Source organism: Phalacrocorax carbo, chromosome Z (genome assembly GCF_963921805.1).
Source record: "Phalacrocorax carbo chromosome Z, bPhaCar2.1, whole genome shotgun sequence".
Lineage (NCBI taxonomy): Eukaryota > Metazoa > Chordata > Aves > Suliformes > Phalacrocoracidae > Phalacrocorax > Phalacrocorax carbo.
The window spans coordinates 37,376,050-37,397,595 of NC_087548.1; the positions used below are offsets into that span (position 1 = coordinate 37,376,050).

General features: G+C 43.5%; 1 protein-coding gene across 3 annotated transcripts; it reads left to right on the forward strand.

Moving 5' to 3' along the window:
- Positions 1–2: 2 nt before the first annotated feature.
- Positions 3–21,133, forward strand: ACER2 (alkaline ceramidase 2). Of its 3 annotated transcripts, XM_064437875.1 has the most exons (8): positions 3–1,461; positions 3,229–3,360; positions 8,861–8,975; positions 9,870–10,011; positions 12,568–12,705; positions 19,101–19,238; positions 19,830–20,017; positions 20,775–21,133. In XM_064437875.1, exons 1-7 carry the CDS (start codon positions 1,354–1,356, stop codon positions 20,014–20,016), a joined length of 960 nt encoding a protein of 319 aa, XP_064293945.1. In that variant the 5' UTR covers positions 3–1,353; the 3' UTR covers position 20,017; positions 20,775–21,133. The 3 variants fall into 3 exon arrangements, with proteins under 3 accessions (XP_064293945.1, XP_064293947.1, XP_064293946.1); XM_064437877.1 differs by lacking the exon at positions 19,830–20,017 and having other exon boundaries at positions 8–1,461; XM_064437876.1 differs by lacking the exon at positions 3,229–3,360 and having other exon boundaries at positions 12–1,461; positions 19,830–21,133.
- The last annotated feature ends 413 nt before the right edge of the window (positions 21,134–21,546 follow it).

Genomic DNA, 21,546 nt, shown 5'->3' on the forward strand with positions numbered 1-21,546 from the left:
GCGGAGCGATTCGTCGTGTGTGGGATTTCGTGGGGTACGCTCTGCACTGCCTGGGGAGCGGTCGAGAAAGGAGGTTCTGCGAATACCTGGCCCGGCGTGCTGGTCGGAGACCCTCCTGGGGCTGGGAGCCGGTTTGCGGTGGGGAGGGGCCAAGGTAGAGACCGTGTTTGTGCGGCCGGGGCGGCCCTCGGCCGGGCTCGCTTCTGTGGGGAGCGGCAGTATGGTATGGGAAAAGACGCGCCCCCCACCTCCCCCGGCTACTGCCGGCTGGGTGTGCGGGGCGCGTCAGACGGACGCGGCCTTTCCTGGGAGAGAAAGCCCCCGATGCTTCGCACAGTACAAGCGCAGCCTGCATTAACCTGTATTTCCCCGAGCGTGCAACCGCTCACTCGGTCTCCGCCGGCACGGCCGTTGCGCGGCGGGCACCTCAGGCTGCGGCGGCAGCGCTACTCCCGTCCTGTGCTGCCCGCCGTGCTTGCTCCCAATCAAACTGCTCTGGAAAATCATAGAATCACGGAATCATTAATCTTGGAAAAGTCCTCTAGGATCAAGTCCAACCGTCAACGCATCGCCACCATGCCTCCTGAACCATGTCCCAAAGTGCCACGTCTACATGGTTTTTGAATGCCTCCAGGGATGGTGACTCCACCACCTCTCTGGGCAGCCTCTTCTAATGCCTGACCACTCTTTCAGTGAAGAAATTTTTCCTAATATCCAATCGAAACCTCCCCTGATGCAGTGTGAGGCTGTTTCCTCTTGTCCTATTGCTAGTCATTTGGGGAAGAGACTGACACCCACCTCGCTATAACCTCCCATCAGGTAGCTGTAGAGAGCGATAAGGTTCTTAGCCTCCTCCAGGCTAAACAACCCGTTCCCTCAACCTCTGCTCATAAGGCTTGATCTCCAGACCCTTCACCAGCTTCATTGCCCTTCTCTTGGTACGCTCCAGGACCTCAGTGTCCTTCTTGCAGTAAGGAACCCAAAACTGAACTCAGTGTTCGAGGTGTAAATATCGCTAAGGCGTACAAAGGGTGGAGGGGGCGGGCCGGCCGGCCGGCCACCTGCGAGGGGCAGCCGGCTCCTCAAAGCCGCCGGTGGACCAGGGAAGGAGCGATCCAGCCCGCCCGGCTGGCAGTGCTCCGCGCGAGCGAACAGTCCGGCCCCGGTGTAAAGGCGGGCACAGCCTCCCCCCGCGCCCCGCCCGTCGGGCCGGCAGAGGCAGGCAGCGGGGCGGGCCTGCCTGCGTCGCGGCAGAGCGGAGAGGCCTCCCGTCAGGCAGGCCCGGCGGGAGGCAGGGCGGGGCGAAACGGCGGCCGCGGCTGGGCTGGAGCACGGTGGGGGCGGGCGCGGGCCATGGACGAGATGCTGTGGTGGGACCAGCTGTTGGCCGGCAGCTCGGAGGTGGACTGGTGCGAGGACAACTACACCATCGTGCCCGCCATCGCCGAGTTCTACAACACGGTACGAGGCGGCGGCGGCGGGCTGGGCCGGCAGGACGGCCTCCGTGCGGGGGCACCTGTGCAGCTGGGCGGCCGCCCCGTTGCGGTGGCGGGCTGGTGGGCAGGGGGTCCCGCCGGAGCGCTGGGGGCTCCTGCTGCCTACTGAGCCCGTCTCTCACAGGGCTTTCATAGGACTGAAGAATGCCCTTCTGTCGCCTCCTGCTTCTTCCTTCTCCAGCCCCTGCTACGCCAAAAATTAAAGAGAAATGATGGGTTTGGTCTTATAGGTGTAAAATCGGGAGGTGTAGAGAGGGCTCATACCAAGCCGTTCAGTAGATGCTGTGCAGCAGGCCCCGTCCTTCTCGGCTGCGCCGGGTCCTGCGGCAGCTGAGCGCGTAAGTTTCTGTGCTGAGTTGTCTGGGTCTGGTACTCGTTTGCACAGGTCTCAGGCACCTGACGATGAGCAGGGCAGCAATGGATCAAGGATAAAAACGCGTTAGTGTTCGGAGGAAAAACTGGGTTTCATCCAGGTAGGTTTGGCTCCAGAAATGCAAAGCTTTCAAGGGCAATTTGCCTTGAGGTTGCAGGATTGTCCTGGTTTCAGCTAGGATAGAGTTAATTTTCTTCCTAGTAGCTGGTACAGTGCTGTGTTTTGGATTTAGGAGAATAATTTCGATAACACACTGATGTTTTAGTTGTTGCTAAGTAGTGCTGACGCTACTCAAGGGCTTTTCCAGGTTCCCGTGCTCTGCTTGGTGTACAAGAAGCCGGGAGGGGAGGGGGCACAGCTGGGGCAGCTGATCCAAACTGGCCAGAGGGATATTCTGTAGCATGTGACATCATGCTGACCATATAAACTGGGAGGAGTTGGCTGGGAAGGTAGTGATCACTGCTTGGGGACTGGTGGGGCATCAGTGGTGGGTGGTTGGTGAGCAGTTGTATTACTTGTTTTTTCCTTCGGTTTTGCTTCTCTCTCTCTGTCTCTTGTTATTTTCCTTTTCATTACATTATTATGATGATTACTTCGTTTTATTTTGATTATTAAACTGTTCTTACCTCTGGGTTGGGGGGCTGAGCAATGGGCTGTGTGGTGCTTAGCTGCCTGACAGGTTAAACCACAACAAGGATGAAGTCAGCAATGTACTTTTGGGAGAAGAAGAGATGTCTGTTTAAGAAAGTAGCTGAAGGAAGGAAGGAGAGGGAAGAGGACTAATGGATTATTGCTTCCTTCCAGTTAGCCATGGTTCACTTGAGTCCTCTCGCACCATCCCAATACCTGGCAGTTGCTGGAGTGAACTTGTGAAAATAGCCCCAGCAACAGAACCAGACTGCCCTGTACCATGCATCTTGGAAGGGGAGCAATGCTCCTTACATCCTGTTAATAAAAAGAATTGCAGTGACAAATAGATCCACCAGACTGAGATAATGCATCGGGGTTTCTGCTAGTTTGCCTTTCTATGAAAAACACATGTCCAAGAGTGAACCCTGCAAGTGCCCTGTCTATTTTCTGTGCTATGGTGGGTGGTGTGTGCATGAATGAGGAGCAGGGGCTTCTGCTTTGCCTCTTTTGTACTCTGAAATTGTCTTTTAGGGTTTTTTTCCCCAAATTCCATCCTTGTCTCAGCTGTCTTTCACTTTCAGGCTGTGGTTCTTTGAGTGCTAATGTCTGGTGGTAGAAAGAAGTCAGTGTCTGGCTTTACTCACTGGAGTGTGTATCATGGGGGGTGCTGCACATACAGAGCAAGTAATTCCACAGTGTACACTGCTAACCTGTTGTTTTTTCTTATAGTTTGCTGCCAAAGTTGTCTGGGTGGTCTCTGGTCTGTGCCATAGGAGAGTTTTGAGGTTGTGTGTGGGAAGCTGTCTGCTTTCTTTGTGTCTGATATCACTGTGCAAGAACCAAAAACAAAGGGAGGAAAAGGTGAGGATAAACAAGTTTCTTGAAGACAAGAAGTGTGTTTTGGAGCGAGCTATGCAGGGGTATGGGTATCCTTCTGACTGCACTGAGCTGCTTAGCAGTGGTATAGAAGCTTGCAAAATGCTAGGAACTGCAGGTATGTCCAGATGAATAACAGGTTCCAGACAGGTTAACAGAGAAGGACAACAAAAAGGTTGCGCCAAAGCCTGCTGTATTCCAGCAGCTGTGTACAAACCAGCAAGCTGTACACTAAAAGGGGAGGACAAAAGAGGCCACATTGAGACTAGTTGTGTTCAGCACCTCTTCAGTAGTAACAAGTCATTGTAAGGATTTGACTTCTGTGTTAGCAACTTCTGAAAATTAAGACAGTGACTTGCAGTGGATTGATGGGGTTGTGTGACTGTGTCCCCAAAAAGCCAGATGTTCATAGGACAGTTGGGAAATTTTGGCCCCACTCTAAGAGGTACCTTCAGTGAAATCCTGTGCTAGTTTTGGCTGAGATAGAATTAATTTTCTTCAGAGTAGTTAGTATGGGGCTATGTTTTGGATTTGTGCTGGAAACAGTGGTGATAAGGTAGAGAAGTTTTAGTTGTTGCTAAGTAGTGCTTACCCCAGTCAAGGACTTTTTCGGTTTCCTGTGCTCTTCTGGGTGCACAAGAAGCTGGGAGGAGAAACAGCTGGGACAGCTGATCCCAACTGACCCAAGGGATGATCTGTACCGTATAACATTGTGCTCAGCACTGAAAGTTGAGGGAAAAAGGAAGAAGGAGGGACATTTGAGTTAGGTCTTCCCAAGTAACCACTATGTGTGGTGGAGCCCTGCTGTCCTGGAGGTGGCTGAACACCTGCCTGCTGATGGGAAGTAGTGAATTAATTCCTTGTTTTGCTTTGCTTGTGTGCACAGCTTTTGCTTTACCTATTAAACTGTCTTTATCTCAACTCATGAGTTTTCTCACTTCAACACTTCTGATTCTCTCCCCCATCCCACCAGAGAGGAATGAGTGAGCGATTGTGTGGTGCGTGATTCCTGGCTGGGGTTAAACCACAAGAAGTTTAAATTTTATTCCTTCTAAGATGGTTCAGTTCTGACTCTGATTCAAACACTTGAAGTTACAGGAAGGACTCTTCAGCCAACCTGAATCTAGCATCTGGGTCTTTAAGCGGTATATTAAAACCTTGCTAATCCACATTTTAAACTGTCATGGCTGAAGTCAGAGTTGCAGTTGAGGTCTCATGCAATATTCATGTAAGCAGCAACATGGAAGAGTTTATCTGAAATCTATTTTTAAAAAATCATTTATTTATTCTGGTGGGACTCAATCTTCATCTGTTATGCATAAATTTAACTCAATTTAGGTCAAAAGCAAACCAAAGTGCTCAACAGGATTAAATCAGTAAGAATATCTGTTCAGAGGTTTTGTACAAATTGATCAGACTGGTTTTTTAAAACATGTATGAGCTAGACTGATGTGATTTTGTGTTCAGGTGTTCCACTCTTTCAGTAAACAGGCCATGAAACTCTTTTTAACTCAGATTAAAAGTGTAGTTATAGGAAAACTAGCTTTTCCTTTGGTTTTAGTTTTGGGTTTGGTTTTTTCCTCCCTGAAGTGAGTAATGTGTCCTGATGCTTATGTTCTGAAGTAGGGTTACACTGCAAATGCCTCCATGTGATGAGAAGAATTTACCCTGTGCAGAGGTATTTACAAAAAGAAGCTGCTGTTTGTGTTTTAAACACCTGACAACTGTAACATTTTTTTTCTATTGCTAGTAAAGTCAGTACTTTGCAGTTCGGTGTGTTGCATTCAGTTGTGTATGTAATACATATTTCTTGTCAAATTTCCATTTAAAGAGGGAATTGCCTGTGGTTTTGTTCCCTAGTGGCATGGAGATACAAGTTTTAAACAGCTATCAAATAGTCTTAAGATTGTGAAAGAATGCTCATACTCCCTCTACATCATCTTTTTTACTACAAAAGTCTTTTAGTGTATGTGAGTGGCATGCTCATGGATCAGGATATAGAAGATACAAACCCTCTGGACTCACCAAGAGCTACTTAATCCATTTTTGCTTTCCCCAGACGAAGAGGTAGTGCAATAAAAGTGTTGCCGTGGTGGCTGAATGCTACAGCTGCTGTCTGGGAGACATACTAGGTAGTAAAGAATACTTGAGCTTTGGCAGGACTGTAGGAAACGTCCTGTGTCAGGACTGTGGCCAGACGTGAGTGAAGTTATGTGCTCATAATTTGAGCAAGCCTCTGGCATTCCCTCTGTGGCCCATGTCATATATTCTTTTCATACAATTAAGTAGCTGGAAAACCTCCAGGACTGTATGAAGCCAGAGAACAGACTGTTATTGATGGTCTGCTTACCTTTTTTCCAGAACTGTAGCTTTTAATTGTTGCCTTTTGCAGATCCCAAAAGAAATTCTTTGTACTCCTGTTATTAATTTTTGCACTAAACTGAATCAGCATTTGAATTGTGTATTATCAAACCATGCAGGCCAATTGTATATTATGGAAAAAATTGCACCTGCAACATGACTTTGTGAAACCAGAGCCAAATGGGTAGGTGCCTGCCTTGCTTGGAAAGGGTGGTGTTAATAGTTGCAGTATATCTAAGGGTGTGTTCCTCTCAGGGAGCCAGGTTGATATCAGAGAGTAAAAACAGCAGATCAGATCTAGTGTTGATCTGGTTGACACTGAACTTGAAACTAAGACAACTTAAGCAAAGTGTTTCAGAAAATGTTCCCAGGTCCTGATTTGAATATAACTTGTGGAATATGATAAATAGTACTAAGCTATTGCATGGAAGAGATACATTATTATAATTTTTTTGTGTGAACCTAATAGAAATGAATTTCAGGACTAAAATTATTTCAACTTTTATGACGTTAGGAAAATCCTCCCGGTGGCCGTTGCAAAAAGTACAAGTCATGGCCAAACTCCAGGTTGCAAGGGTTTTCTTGCACTTGCAGGCAGCATGAACAGGAGTTTAGTGCCAGCAGAGCACTACTGTAGAGCAGAACTGCTCCCTTGTCTAATCACGAGTATAAACCTGCATTGCTACAGGTGTGGAAAGTAAGTGTGTTTCCTTTGTCATCTTGTTCCTAGGCTGATTAAGGACTTCCTAGCCAAATGTTTATAGACTGTGATTTTCTTTGTCTGAGTTTCTGGTCAGTTCTAGCTGTAGAGATGGAAAGGTTTTCTTCCACACCACTTTGTTTATAACCATCTGTTTTTTCCCGACACCTCTCTGGCCCAGCTGTGGCTAAAAGCCTAAAATGTGTAGAAAGCTCCCAGATCCCCAGAGGACTTGTTCATATTCTGTCATCCCTGCTACCAGTCACTGTATGTGCTTCCTACCTGTTTTGGCGTGAGAGGAGCCCCCCAGCTCTGTGTTTGTGTCAGCACATCATACACTGGAATCCTGGTCCATGGCTGTATTCCCAGTGTTGCTAACAGTCTCTGCTGCATGGGGCTGGTGGGTTTTTTATGGATGGAGGATGCTTGAGTGAGCCTGTTTGGTCGAATGTGTAGGTTGTTTTACAGGGAATAAGCAAATTGATCTGCCTCTTAAAATCTGCTAAGTAGGATATTACTTTATAAATAACTCTTCAGTCTTTACCTTGCCTCCCCAGGGTTGTGCAGTATCCTGCACTCTGACATTGCCAGGTGCCCCTGTTGTCCATCTTCCACCATCTCAATTTGTGAACGACAAAGGCGAAGTTTGCCACCTTGGTGGGGTAAAGGATTTCCATAAGAAGGGTCCTTTTATTCATACTAAGAGATGTTTGGTCTATGGCACTGTTCATCAGTTGGTGCCCTGCAGGTTTTTCATGTCTGGTTTATGATGTTGGCTTCCTACATGGCAAAACACACCGTAGGAGCTGGTAATTGGTGAGAGGATTGAACCCTTGCATTGGTTCAGAATGCACGTCCCAGCCCAGTGGGAGATGGCCCTCTGGCACCTTCCCCTGGCCTAACTGGTCGGTGGTGTGGCCTGACTGCAAGGAGCCCTATGCATTAGCAAGTCTTTGCCTGGGCTGTGTCCAGTTACCAGGGTGCTGTTGGCAGAGATTTGCGTAGTATTTGCAGCTACAAACTGCGTGGGTGATGGCTCTTTCTAACTATTTTAATGACATCTGAAAGCCAGGACTTTGGAAGGAAACACAGCTTGTCTGTGAGGATGTACCTTTAGTGTGAGGGAAGGTGTCAGGCATGAAGCAGACAGTGCTGAGAAACTGCTTCTGTAATTATTGTCATTTTGAATGCCAACCTAGGAGTATGTTTTGATGAGCCTTGCAAGTGTTACATGGTATGTGTCCATTTTAATCATTGTAAGCTCTGTCCTCAGATTATGTTGAGTGGTGGACAACAGTAGCTGAATGGGCAAATGCCGCCTTCATGTGTTGTTCTTGAATCCTTTCTCCACTAGGTTTTCTTTAATATCAGTAAAAGTTCATAGGTCTCTGCAAAGAGGGGATCTGCCCCAAAGGAGTGCTTTTGTCCCAGAGCTGTTTTCTCCACTTCAGGGGAACATTGCTGGGGATTATTTTTTCTTGTGCTTGGGCTAGGCAGCGGAACATGAGTAAGTCATCCTGCCCCCTGTCCTGTTGTGAAGCAGCAGCAGAGTCTTTCCGTAACTGCTCAGTTACAATGCCACAGCTAGCCCCAGCACTGGCAGCTCCTTCCGGGGAAAACCAAGTCACCATTACTGTGGCAGCTCCTGATAAGAGCCAGCGGAGTGTTTCTAACCTTTAGCTAGAGAAACATGCTTTGGATTGTTGGTAAGAAAGAGAAAATATGTCTTTGTTCAACTCCTACGTATTAAATTTTTAAAAAGCTAGCAATGGTCTGAATTATCAGCCTTTTTACCTTCCTGTAACTAGTTTTCAGTCATATTCAGTTTTTCTGTAATGGAGAACCAAGAGAAGAAATGAAGGATTTACAGCTTCAGGCTGTCTTTACCCTGCACAAAAAGGTTTCTAACTATTTTAGCTTTGCTTTGTATTTCAGACCTTCCAAACAATAGCTATTTCTCAGTGACTTGACTGCCACAAAGCTTGACTAGCCTTGTATAGTGCCAGTACTTCTAGTGCTTTTTTCATACTAGGCTTGACAGCCATTGAGAGGACAGGTCAATTGACAGGACATCCTGTTCCTCAGCTGCTTGCTTTTGTAGGCTTCCTGAATTGCAACAGTCTTGATATTTGTAGACTCTCAAAATTCCTCTGGGAATAGACTTGAAAGGTAATCTAAAGATGTGACTAGCCATGTTTTATGCTGCTCAAAGTTTTTATCTATTATTAGTTTAATGATGTTAAACAAAACAAGTTCATGCTTTGCAAAAACAGTTCAGCTTTGGCAGAAACTGAGGGCCATAATTTGTTGAGCTGGGGCTTCACTAGATAACACAATGTTTTTATTGATATCTTAGGCAGCCCGTGAATATTTAAGGTTTGTTTATTTTCTGTCCTGTGATACCCTTTTTTTTTTTCCTCCTAGATAAGCAACGTATTGTTTTTTGTTTTACCACCCATATGTATGTGCTTGTTCCGTCAATATGCAACCTGCTTCAACAGCGGAATATACTTAATATGGACTCTGCTCGTTGTGGTTGGTAAGTTGGTTAGTCTCTGTTTGCCTGCTCATGCATGAGCTGAAAGAGGAAATCAGTTCTTCCTGCTTTATTGTTTTGCAAAACAAAGCAATCCCAACGTCTGAGGAGGAGCGTGCTAGAACTGCTTGAAGCTGAAGCAGCCGTAGTTTCTGAAAGGAAAATGCATTTTGCAATATGAGGTTGGTGGAAACTTTCGCCTTAGTTCTTGTTCCTTTCCTATCCTTCCTTTGCATAACTTCTTTTGTTTGTGTCTGGGCTTACTCTACAGCAGTGCTGACCCTCCTTCCTCTGTTGCTGTTGCTTAAATGAGAGCTCGAAGGGCCCAGCACATCTGAAGAGGATAAGAGGTTTTGCATTGTAGTGAGAAGGCCCAAAGGCTTAGCTGGTTTGTAGATGTGAGATTCTTAACGTTTTTCATTCCTGGAGGCACTGGAAACTTTTAAAGGGGTAATCAGAGCCCTGTGGGGCAGTGTGACACGTTCCACCTGTAAACCTGTATCATGGTTTACAGTCATCAGATGCTGCTTTTCATCTTTGCCTTACCATTCTTGCGCTATTGAGAAAATTCAGAAGCAGCATTTGGCTTTTATTTCTTAATTGGTTTCGCATTTAACTTTACCACCGATATTTTTTCACGTACATCTACTTTTCTAGTAGAAGCTGGCATTTCTAGTTGCTGTTTTTGTAATATGTTTGCATCGTAATTAATGAGGTGCTGATGACTTTGATTGCCTTCTTAGGAAAATAGGCGCTTTTTTTCTGGTTTCCTTCTTTTTAAGCTTTTCTAGACTGATTGGTATCCAGCATTTGCTATGAAGTTCTGAACATGAGCAGTGTGTTTTGGTCTATCCAGTACTGCAACTATTCATATTGCCTTTTGATTGATTCTTCCAGGAATTGGATCTGTTTACTTTCACGCCACCCTCAGTTTCCTGGGCCAGATGCTGGATGAGCTGGCTATTCTCTGGGTCCTGATGTGTGCTCTTGCCATGTGGTTCCCTAGGAGGTACCTGCCCAGAGTGTTTCGGAATGACCGGTAATCATACAATCATACATATACATTTCTATGTTTCTTGAAACATCTTATGCTAACACCTAAATCCGCACAGAATGGCACTGAGTTATCATCCAGCCTTACCACTGCCACTGCTATCTTTTCTTACTCCATTCTTTTCCTTTTGCTTGTATCTCAGCCATTTTTTTCAGAATTCCTGAGTTTGCAGTTGCTTCAGATCTTGAGATGAGGTGACTTGCCTCTGGAAGTCCCTGTTCTTGTTGATTCTCGGGAGGCATTTGCATGAGTGGTTGATATAAGCTGTGTCTAAAGTAAAGTAAGGAAAACCCTCTTTCCCTCTTCCTTTTATATATCCTAAAGTGCACACACAAGTGGACCGATGGAAGTCAGCTGATTTTCATCTGAATATTTAAGGCAGTGGTTAAGGATGGTGTGTAAGTATTCAAAAGCTACATGTTTGGAAGCCTCTTGTAGTTGTAAAAGGACTTTTTTTTCTCTCTCTCTTTTTCTTGCAGGATTAAAAAAAGCATGTTGTAGCCAGTCTAAAGAATCTGGTTGTGGTTTGTACCCCTCTAAAAAATACGCTATAATCTTTGTACATATTGCTCTTTTCTGCAGTAGAGAAGTTGAGGTAATGGGGGGGTTTGAACTGCAGCACCAATGTTCTCTCTGAAAATTGCTGAGGCTGCTGCTGCTTATCTTCTTATACTGTTACTATCTGGGGTTTTTTGGTTTTTTGGTTCCTTGACTTGTGCCTGTTTAGAAGTTGCTGTAGGGAACAGGGGAGAGAAGGTTGATGCCTAGATTGACCATCCTTGTAATAGATATACTTTTCTCAGTGCAAGCTTGAATTACCTTCTGCAGTCCATGCAGTCCAATGGCTTTGTCATGTTGGTGTGAATTTAGTACTTCTGCATATTGTAACACAGTGCTATTACAGGACACCATCAACTTAACAAGCAAACAGGTTTTACTGGGGTGTTTCGGTCGATGACGTGACTTTCAGACATTAGTTCAAGTGAGGAAGAGTTCAATGTCTTGAAGAATCTCTGTGACTTCATGTAAATTATTCCTGAGAAGCCTAAGGGGATTGTTATATGTCATCTATCACTATCTTCTTCTTGTGTGCTGGATGTGTTCATAGTATGGGTCAAGAGGTTAAACTGTATTCCTTTTGAAAGGAATAATAATACTTCTTGGGTGAAATCCTCTTTCTATTGAACTTGGTGTTAAAACTATAAATAATAATCTCCCAGGTTATAACTGATTCCTAAAGATCCTGAGATGAGGTAAAGAATGTCCACTGTCCTGAATTTCTCAGAACGCTTCTTGAGAATGTGTCAAGGCAATTACATATTAAGGTCTTGACTCCCTTCTGAAGCATACAGAGGAAAGACATACTGGGCAACAAACCCTAAATCAGAACAGGTTTGGTGTATATTTTTGGTTTTTTTGCTTTGCCTAACTAATCCTCTAATATTATACCTATCCTGTGCTCACTACTGTGGTCTTCACTTTCTTCATCCTCATCACACTCTGGATTTTCAGAGTGGCAAAAGTTATTATCTACCATGACCAATTTGTGGTGTCTTTAGTCATTAAAGCATTCACGTTAGACCAGCACTTCCTACTTAAGTAACTTGTTGCCTTCCAGCAGGAAGAAAAACTTTAAAGCAAAAGGCAGATAGAATGAGCTAGGTGAAGATGATGACACTTGTGGCCAGGCAATGGTGCTGGACAAGTATACTGACACGCTGCTTAAGACATAGAATTAAGGACAGAAGAGCCATCTGTCCAAAGAACTAGTTTTATAAAGCTATAGGCCAGTAGTTAAAGTGCAGTGTGATGATTCTCTGTCTGCCATAGTCCTGCCACAGATGGAAACTTGAAGTTTAAACAACAGTTAACATATATTTAATTTAAAAGTTGTCAGGCTGTTTATATAGGGCCCAACTGTGATTTCATTTATGCTAAGAATATACCAAACTGTAATCCTTAAAAAGTGTGGGAATCCCTCACCTACAGTTGAATTTGGTTAAAAGAAATGTTCTTATTTACCTTGTAGTTTTCAGTATCTTTAAGCCTTAAAAGAGTTAAAAGAAAATAAAATAGACTGTAACATGACTTCAGAAGTTGGGGCACTAATGGTAACAAAATATCCTTACAATCTATGTTAAAAGCATGAAGAATGATGACACAACACTCCTTTGAGGAAGTACAGTGCTATGTCCTGAGATGGGCTTGTTCATGACTTACTATGGGAGGAGGAATATTGTAGTGTGGCCTTTGGGTTTTGAAACCAGTGATTAGTGTGTGTGTGCACATGCCTATGTATACATACACATGGCTGCTTCAGAAGACCACAGTCCAGTGAAGATTTGTGTATGCAGTTAACTCTGCATGCACATGCAAATCTGTGCAAGGTCCACATCATTTTATGCATGTTGTCATTGCACCTCCTGAACACACCTAGAGAAACCTAGATTTTTTACATGATTAAGATAATTTTAAGATTTCTGGCTTTAGTAAAAATTTTGAATTAAAAGGAGTTTTTCTCCCCACAAAAAACCTATTCAGGAGCCGATTTAAAGCTGCCGTGGGTGTGCTGTCTGGAGTTACTACCTGCCTCGCCTTCATTAAGCCTGCCATCAACAACATCTCACTAATGACTCTGGGTGTTCCCTGCACGGCTTTGCTCATTGCTGAGTTGAAGAGGTGAGTACATTTCTGCTGAATGTAGCATTGCCCTCTGAGATCCTTAGGCCACCCTGTGATGATACACTAGATCTGGCTTCAGTGTTTGTGATAGCAGATCAGAAATGCTTATTTCATGTGCAGGAGCAGATCTGGTATAAACTTGCTCTGCCAGATCAGACATTTTTGGCAAGGATATTTTTTTTCCTAGGCCACTATACTTGGTCAGATATTGTCTGTCTTCTTGAGACATATCTCTTGCTGCAACCTGATCTAACTCAAATTCGTTTGTTTATTGTGGAATCAGGGCAAGGGTTTCACTCTACTGACAGTGTTTCTGCTATATATTCTGCATAAGGGTGAGGTGGTTGCATGGTCCTAGTGCTAGAGGGAATGTGAAGCAAGGCCCAAGCATGTGTGGAAGATGTTCCAGCTCTTAAAGTTGTACTGTGAATCTTACACCACTTTGTCTTCTGATATGAATAATACGATGGAGTTGGACTGACAAAGATAATCACTAGGTTGTAAAGGATAGCTGTCAGTCAGGGCCTTAGAAACTATAAAACCAGAAAACAAATAGAGAAGAACCTGAGACTGATCTTAATATTTCAAAGTGTCCTACCATGACAGTGATACCAGCAGCAGTCCAGAGACTTTTTCTGCGTCTTTTCACCCACTGCAAAAAGGACCAGATGTGTACCAGCAAATGAACTTGTCCTTTCCCCCTCTTCTCCAGTGTCTGAGAAGGATTTTACAGCTTATGTTGGCTCTTACGTATTACACATGTAAATATCCATCAAAAGAAACAAGAGTAGGACCAAATGTCAGCGTTCTGACTGCTCCTGTTAGAACAGAGATCCTCCAGTTTGCTACCTTACCGTATTCTACCATTGCTTCTCCAGACAGTGGAAGCCTCTGCTAATGATATTTTGTAAAAGTGTTCAGGAGTCCTTTCTCATTAGCTCTCCTGCTAAGCAGCCTTTACTTCTGTGGCCAAAGAAACTTGGGGAAACAATGCAGAATTTAGTTGTAGACAGGAAAGTCAGTAGTTGAAGAATGTTGGTGGAGGTGTCTCATTTTGATGAAAATACCAAGGAACCAAGGGCAAATGGAGATCTGGTTGTGACACTAAATAATCTATGTGGACTCTCTGCATGTCAGTTTTCCAGCCATGAGCTCCTGAGAAACTTAAAAGGACGAATAGTTAGTGCCTCATAAGATTGAATACTGTTGCATCAAATCTAGGAATTGGTATGTCTACTTGCTTTTTAAAACTCCTTCTGAAAGGTCGCATCTTACTAAAATATGTGGAGTTTCCCTGTCTGTTTTTTGAGAGAGAATTAAGGGCACAGATAAACCTTCTTCTGAATTGATTAAAATGGGACCCAGAGTGACATACGGCCCTCTTAATTGTGCATTGAGATGATGTAATGCCCAGGAATTAATTGAAAAATACCATAAGTGCAAAGGCAAATAATAAAAAGTTTTATTTTAAACTATGCTGATCCCCAGGAGATTGAAATGAGATATGTAATTGTAAAACCAGAGGAGATGACTTATCTCATCCCTTTTTGCAGTCAAAAAAATAATCTAAGCATTATTTAAAATGCCTGCGATTCTCCCATTCTCTGCTACCACAGTCAGTAGGGGGCTACACATCTGAGTCCTGGCAGTCTGCAGCAGAAATTTGGCTGTGAAACAGGGATTTGGGGAAGGAAGGAGGAAAGCCTCCGGAGTAGTTTCTTCTGTTCTTTGCTTGAAGTTTGTGACATGGTAGACCAAAACTCCCTGTTGTTATTCCTGTTTTAGGCTGGTGTCAATCTTGTACAGAATTCTGGTGAATCAGAACCACTGTGTTTTCAAATGAGAATTTTCTGCCTGTCATTTGTCCCTGATGAGGAGATAATATTGTCACAAAAGAGCATTATGTTCTTAAATGCAGAGTTGGTAGGGTAGAGTGTGTGGTAGGAAGTATTGTGGGTGGGAGGCGATCAAAAGAGCAAAAGGTAGGTGAGAGCATACTTGTCTGTGAAAGACAAAGAAATTGTAAAAATTTATTCTCATTTCTGTCCAAACAAATCCCTTCATGTGTTTTGAAAGGAAAAAACAAATGCACCAAAACCACCACCAAACCAAACCATCAGAAAAAAAAACCCCCAAAACCCCCAGAAAACCCTCTCCTAGGGGATGGTATCAGTGGATATGGTTCCTTTGGTTTGCTGGTCCAAGCCCAATAACTACATCATCCAATTAGTATGATTCAGTGAGTCATCATCAGGCATGTAACTATTCTCCAATTTAGATGCTAGAATATTGTTACTCAGCTGACATGTGGGCCTTGAGAAGTGGAGGTTACCCTAGCTTCAGGTCTGTCCACTCCTATTCTCCTATTAAAAATCTGGCAGTGGGGGAGCCCTGCTTCATAGGCACAGGATGCCCACAGTTCCCTTTTTCCCTTGACTAAAAGGTTAGGCTAAGTTAACAGTTTAAAAATATTCCTTAGGGTATAAAGGGAGATACCTGCGTCAAAATGAATCAAGCAGTTAATTGGCATGCAGCAACATGCACTGGTCTGAAGAAAAGCTGGTATGTTTTGTTGGGGGTGCTGTGACATTTGAAAATAAAGCTGGTGGAAGTGTGTACCAGCCCAGTCCCTTGGATAGCAAATGGCTTCAGCACACCCGTGTGTGCAGAAACTGCTGTTTGTGTTAAACACCATGCATTGTACAGGCAAAAGGTGCAAATGGAAATGCAAGCTTTGTGGGGTCCAGTTTCTATCAGACTAGAGTAGGGAAGGAGCACGTCACAGGTTGGCATCCACGTCTATTGAGAAATAAAAGAAATGGTTTGGGTCCATGTTTCTTGTCAGTGTCCAGGTGGTATTTGCGTTACGTCTCCTCATTGTGGTAAAAGCAGTGGCACGTAGGAAGCTTTGCAGTCCCCTGTCTCCTCAGCCCTCTGAAGCAGAGTCACTAGAGGAACTGAAGACTTTATGATGGGTGATCACAGAAAACCCAGGAGTATTGCAGAGATCATCAGGCTGTGCTCTTCTCATTGTGCTTCATTCTTTCTGTCTTAGGGTAGTCTTTTGCAGTACACCCTGCATTTAGTCTTAAGTTTATAAAAATAAATTGCAGTACCTGATAGTGGTACTGAGTGAACCTGTCATTACAATCTGTGCCATTTCTATGGCTGATCTTGCATTGGGACAGTTTCCTCAAGCTTTCAGTTTTCCTTTGCAGCCTTGAACTCGTGAACCGTGCAGGTTAATTGTCCTCGCCTCTTGGTATTCAAACTAGTCAGATATTGACAAGTATGATCACTAATTAAAGGAGCTGAATGTTTGAGGCCAAGCCTCTTATTTTAAATGGGACGCAGTGGCACATGTTTGTTTATGTCCTTCAGACAAGGCCAGGAAAGCTTCCATGTTCTCAATACACACTTCTGTCAGAATGCGCAAGTACCCATTGCAGCAGCCTAGTTTTATCTGTCAAATGTACAAAACTGATCCATGCATGTATCCACTTAGGTACATGGTTTAGCATCTTGCTCTTACAAAGAGCGAGACTGTACATCTGCCTTAGCATTAATGGAAGAGAATTAAGCCCAGTATGCTTAATAGAGCAGCGTTTTTTGACCAATAACAATTTTTCCCTCTTCTTTTATGAAGGGGTCCATGCTATCTAGCCTTTTGGTAGAAGCATTAATCCTCCAAAATGAGGAGGATTTACCAGTAATATTACTGATAAAACTGTGCCAAAGCTTGGATGTATTTCTTACTGGGGTGTCTCATGAAAGAGTGTAAGGACAAATTCATGTGACTCCCCTCCGGAGCTTCGTAGGCAACTTGAAATTCTCTTCACCCTTTCTTTTCTTCATGCTTCTTGTAGCTTTTTGAAATGTAAAGACACTAGTTCAGAGAAACAAGCCTTTTTTACAGTATGCAGCACAGACAATCTTGAAGCCAACTTGGTCACGCCCTGTCTCCTCTGACTGTGTCTTGGGAGTTTGCCAAATGGATTGGAGGATTGAAGCCTAAGAAAAAAGCCATTTTGGTTTATATGCTAAGTGGAGTATTAATTTGTGTGGCAGTCCTGTAGATGTTTTTGGTATGAAAACAACTATTGTGATACCTTTCTTGTGGAAGAGATTACAGTTAGGCCAGTAGTTGAAGCACTTTTTCAAATTATAAAGGTAGGTGTGATGATTTTGAATGTGACATTATTTATAGATGGCTTAAAAAACCAACTTGTGCAAAGGACACTGGAGAAAATCCTCTGCCAACAAGATTAGGCAGTTGGTAGCTTTTCTGTCATTAATCCAGTAGCTATAAATGTGCCTTCTGCTCAGCCTTAGGAGTTTCTAAATCCAAAATGCCTGTTAATATGTCAACTGAAATAGCATTTCAAGAGTGAAAAAAATATCCTACAGGGAAAACTGTACTAATTCTTCATTTGCAATACACCAGAGCCAGGTATACTGCTGCTTTCGCAGAACGTTCAGAAAAGTGTTCCAGGACAGAGCACTCTGTGTATGTTTTTAATTTTTCCGAATGCTTAGCAAAGCCCTGGTGCCAGTGGCAGTTCTGCTTTCTGACCACAGAGAAGCAGGAGTCATTCTCTGCCCCTGTCCTCCTCCACCTGAGTGGTTGGAGAACATCTCACACGTGCAGGAGGGTGTAGTAACAAATTTTAGCTTGGGGTCAGAGCTGGCATTACTACTTCCTGGACAGGGAATGCAGGGTAGCCTGTGGCTTGTAGGCTGTTTGTGGGTATGGAGACAGAGGTAAATGTTGGAAAAACTAGAATTCTGTAAATGTACCAAATGAGAACAGGTTTCAGGCTGACAAGTATTTTGTGTGAAAGACAGAAGGACCAAAGAGCTTTTTGGTCTGTGCTGCACTGTATTAGTCAGTTGTCAAGGACAGCCATGAATAAAGATCAGGGACCATAAATACTACTGCAGTGAACACAGTAAGGACGTGTTTGCCTATTCTAGCTCCCTCCTCCAGGGATACAAATTCTAATTGCTTCTCAGTTTCACAAGGTGAAGTGTCCCTTTAAAGGACCTGTTACAGGCATTCCTCACTGTCCAGATGCAATAAAGAGCAGTGAATTGTGTGGAAGAAGACTGGTAATTCAGTGTCAAGTCTACTGAGGTGACCGGATTGGAGCAGAGAGAAAGGTTGTCTGGCGATCTGCTGGAGAGGAAGAAGGATGGAGACATTTGCAGTAACTTTTTGGCAGAGGTGTAAGACATAGAAGATGAGTGTGCATTAGAGGAGCCCCTCTTGAAGACCTTAGGACAGAGGAAGGGACTGTGGGGTGCTTGGCCTTGACTTGTTTTCCTTCTAGGTTATAGAAGCAGAAGACAGCGGCCTGTAACCCTGATTAAGGCTGAGCATTCTTTGTTATACTGGCTAGAGATTTGGCTTATTGGTTTACTCTTGAGACGTAGCTCCAACAAGTCACTTTAAACAAATTATTCTGTCATATGATTAGTATGTTTGGGAGTGCTTTGGGAGGTCATATCGGTGACCTTGAAAGAGCAGTTCATTGAAGCAAGAATTGTTCAAGAGCACTGAACAGTTCTCAGATCCCTGGGAAGTTCACCAAGAGTTTAACAACAAGAAGAACAAAAGGCAGGGGTAGAAATCCCAAATCATAGCTTTGTTCTTGCAGAAGGCCTTGGCCACACAGGGCTGGCTGCGTGCCAGTCTAGCTTTGCTTTGTAGATATCAGTAACAGCAGAGCTGCACATACTGGCACCAAGAGGCCTAACCCCAAAATTACAAGTGTAGCCAGACAGCAATGGCTGACTTTAATAGCATTTTAGGACCTGAAGATTGTATTGATGCCTCCTTTTTCCTGATTTTCACTCTTTTGAGCAAAGCTGTATGGTTGTTATGATAGTTTCAAGATATGGAAAAGATCAAAGCACCATATAGTGAAATAAAATTGTAAGCTTTTGAGCAGACCTGCAACACAGGTAATGCTATGCAAATATTCTGTCATCTGCTGTTTTATTCAGTGATGGTCAACTGCAGACTATGCTGCATGTGACCACAGCAAATGTTTTGTGTTCTCTTTCTCTTTGGTGTACCTCTGTATGAACAAGTTGGTATTCTTGTGGAGGGAGAGAACCACAGCTTGGTCAACATGAGGAATTCTGTCTGAGGTGGGGATGCCTGCACCATCTACTGAAGCATGCTTCTTTGGGCCCTCTGGTTAGAAGCTCCTAGAAGTTCTCTGGAACTGTTACATTGTACAATACTAACATGTAAGGGAAAAAATAAACTAACCAATTAAAAAAACCCTCATCCTACCCTAAAATACATACAGCCAAAAAGCATAAAGCTGCCCTTACAAAGCAAATTTGGTTTTTTTATAACAAATTCTTTGTGGTTTTCTCCTCAGGTGTGAAAACCTCCGTGTATACAAACTGGGTCTCTTTTCAGGTCTTTGGTGGATGCTAGCACTTTTCTGTTGGATCAGTGACAAAGCATTTTGTGAGATCTGGTCCTCATTTAACTTCCCCTACTTGCACTGTGTATGGTAAGTGTTCTGTATAAACTCCACGGTTTGATTCAAATGTGATAATGTCCTCACCACATTACCATTCTGTGCTGCCAGGTAGCTATTTCTGGTTAGTGCTAGATAAAATTACTGGTAAAATTGTAACTGAATTCCTTGCCCTACTGGTTACTAAAAATCCCACAGCACCGCTCAATTGAAGCAGTGACTGTGAAAGCTTAAATTTCCACTGTTAACAACTGAGGGTGAAGTGGGGGAACAGTGAAGGGGTGCCTTTTCTCTTTTACCACCCAGCAAATTGTGCTGTCTTATTCAAGGTGCCATATGTCAGCATTTCTACACAAATTGGTCAGGTGCAGAGAGGCCAAAAAGCTGCAGTTTAGACCAAGGATAAGCTACAGTTTTGTAGTTTTTTCCTTATTCTCTGTATTCTTTGCCTGCATGCAAAGGGCAGACAGCAACTCTATGGGGGACTCGGGAGCAAAGTGAAGGACAAACTGATTTTAAAACATGGTGATATATTTGATTACTTTACTGAAGTCATGTTACTGATTTTTTTCTTTTTCGGGGGGGGTGGGGGTGGTGGTGGCGGTGGTGGGTGTCTATTCTTAGGCACATTTTGATTTGCCTCGCGGCGTACCTGGGCTGTGTCTGCTTTGCTTACTTCGATGCTGCCTCTGAGATCCCTGAGCAGGGCCCTGTCATAAAGTTCTGGCCCAGTGAAAGATGGGCATTCGTTGGCATTCCCTACGTCACACTCCTCTGCGCACACAAGAAATCACCTGTGAAAATTACATGAAGTTGGCCATGGAATGGGGATGGAGCTTATATTCAACTTATATTCAAGCACAGACAGGATTTAAATAATGACAAATGAATAGGGTTGTATTTTTTCTTCTTAAGATATGCAGTACTTCAGGTGTTTTAGAAAGAGAAGGCAATTGTGTTCTTTCCTCTCTCAGGAGAGGAGAGTGGAAGCAGGAAGGTTGAGGCTTTTGAATGCTAAAGTAACCACTAGCTTCTCTGGTTGGCTCTGTTTTGCACCGTGTTTTCAGCGTTAACATTTCTCTTGATAAAAGCTCTTTCCAAATACCAGGGTCAATGAATGATGTTTCTGTGGTAGGTCACCTCTGGTGCTTGAGTCACTTCTTTTATAAGTCATTTCTGGCTTAAGGCCTTCTTTGCAAAAGAAGCCCATCCAAGATGCCTACGTGCCACCCTGTGTCCTTGTCAGCTCTGATTTTGACATGGTTGCACATGGCCACAAGAGTGTGCTCGAAGCACGTGCACCTCCCAGCCTGGTGTGTAACACAGGGAGTCTGGCTGTGCATGACATTGGATCACAGAGTATGTGGTTGCTTCCCCAAGTACAACAGGAGACCAGTGCAAAGTGTTTGCAACTGGGTGACTGGATCAGTGCAGTTAGGCCGTGTAAATGTGGAAATAGCTGACAGAAGACGCAGTCCCTAAAACTAAATAGGAGTTCAAGGGTTTTGAATTTTTCTGTATTTCCACTGACCTGTGGACATTTATATGCTGCATGTTTTCCTCTTGCAGAAACATCACAGAAATCCCTTTCTACCTCTACAGACACATTTAGTCTTGAATTTGGTTTTGAAGCTCATATGGAAGTGCGAACATTAACTTCAGTAAGAGCTCAGGTCAGCATGGATTGACAGTGTGATTAAACTACAAAAACTTGTAGGTGCCTAGCAGCATGTCTGATTTGAGAGTTAACTTCTCACCAGTGCATTGCAAAGTGACATGAACAATAGTCCAGTGCTCTGCTAGTTATACTTAAGAAAAAAGTAGATAACCACTTAAAAACCAAGCCGAAGACTTAGATTTCAGTGAGCAATGAAATATGACATTGAGTCTTGCATTTTTACTAGCTGCAGTCTTGGAGAAAATAGGGTCTGCTTACCTTCCACCTAATATCAGAACTATAAGTGGGTTAAGGCTTTGGATGTCTTTTATCACTTTTATTAATAAGTGATATTTCATTTTTTAATATTAGACCAGGAAATACCATTTCCTCTGTTTTGTTTTGCTAAGGAGTCTCATATTGTACTTCTTTTTTATCAATGTGAAAATGTACTCTATACAGTATTATCTTTAGGAAAGTAGCTTTTAACAAGAACTTTGGGGTGAATTAACTTTCAGGCATTGTAAAACCTTTCAGATAACTTTTGTACTCACATTTATGCTTAGAAAACGACATCTAAGGTGTATGCTGTTACACTTAAAGCAAAGTTGTTAGTGGGAAAAATTACTGTCTTCTTGAGAACTCCAAAGCAGGTAAGTAGCCTTCTATCAGACTGATGGACAA

What these genes read in the sequence shown, in the direction of transcription:
- ACER2 (XM_064437875.1), top strand. Translation starts at nt 1,354, where the DNA reads ATGGACGAGATGCTGTGGTGGGACCAGCTGTTGGCCGGCAGCTCGGAG. An exon ending in TCGCCGAGTTCTACAACACG is followed by an intron (nt 1,462 to 3,228) that starts GTACGAGGCGGC and finishes TTTTTCTTATAG; the next exon opens with TTTGCTGCCAAAGTTGTCTG. An exon ending in AAAAACAAAGGGAGGAAAAG is followed by an intron (nt 3,361 to 8,860) that starts GTGAGGATAAAC and finishes TTTTCCTCCTAG; the next exon opens with ATAAGCAACGTATTGTTTTT.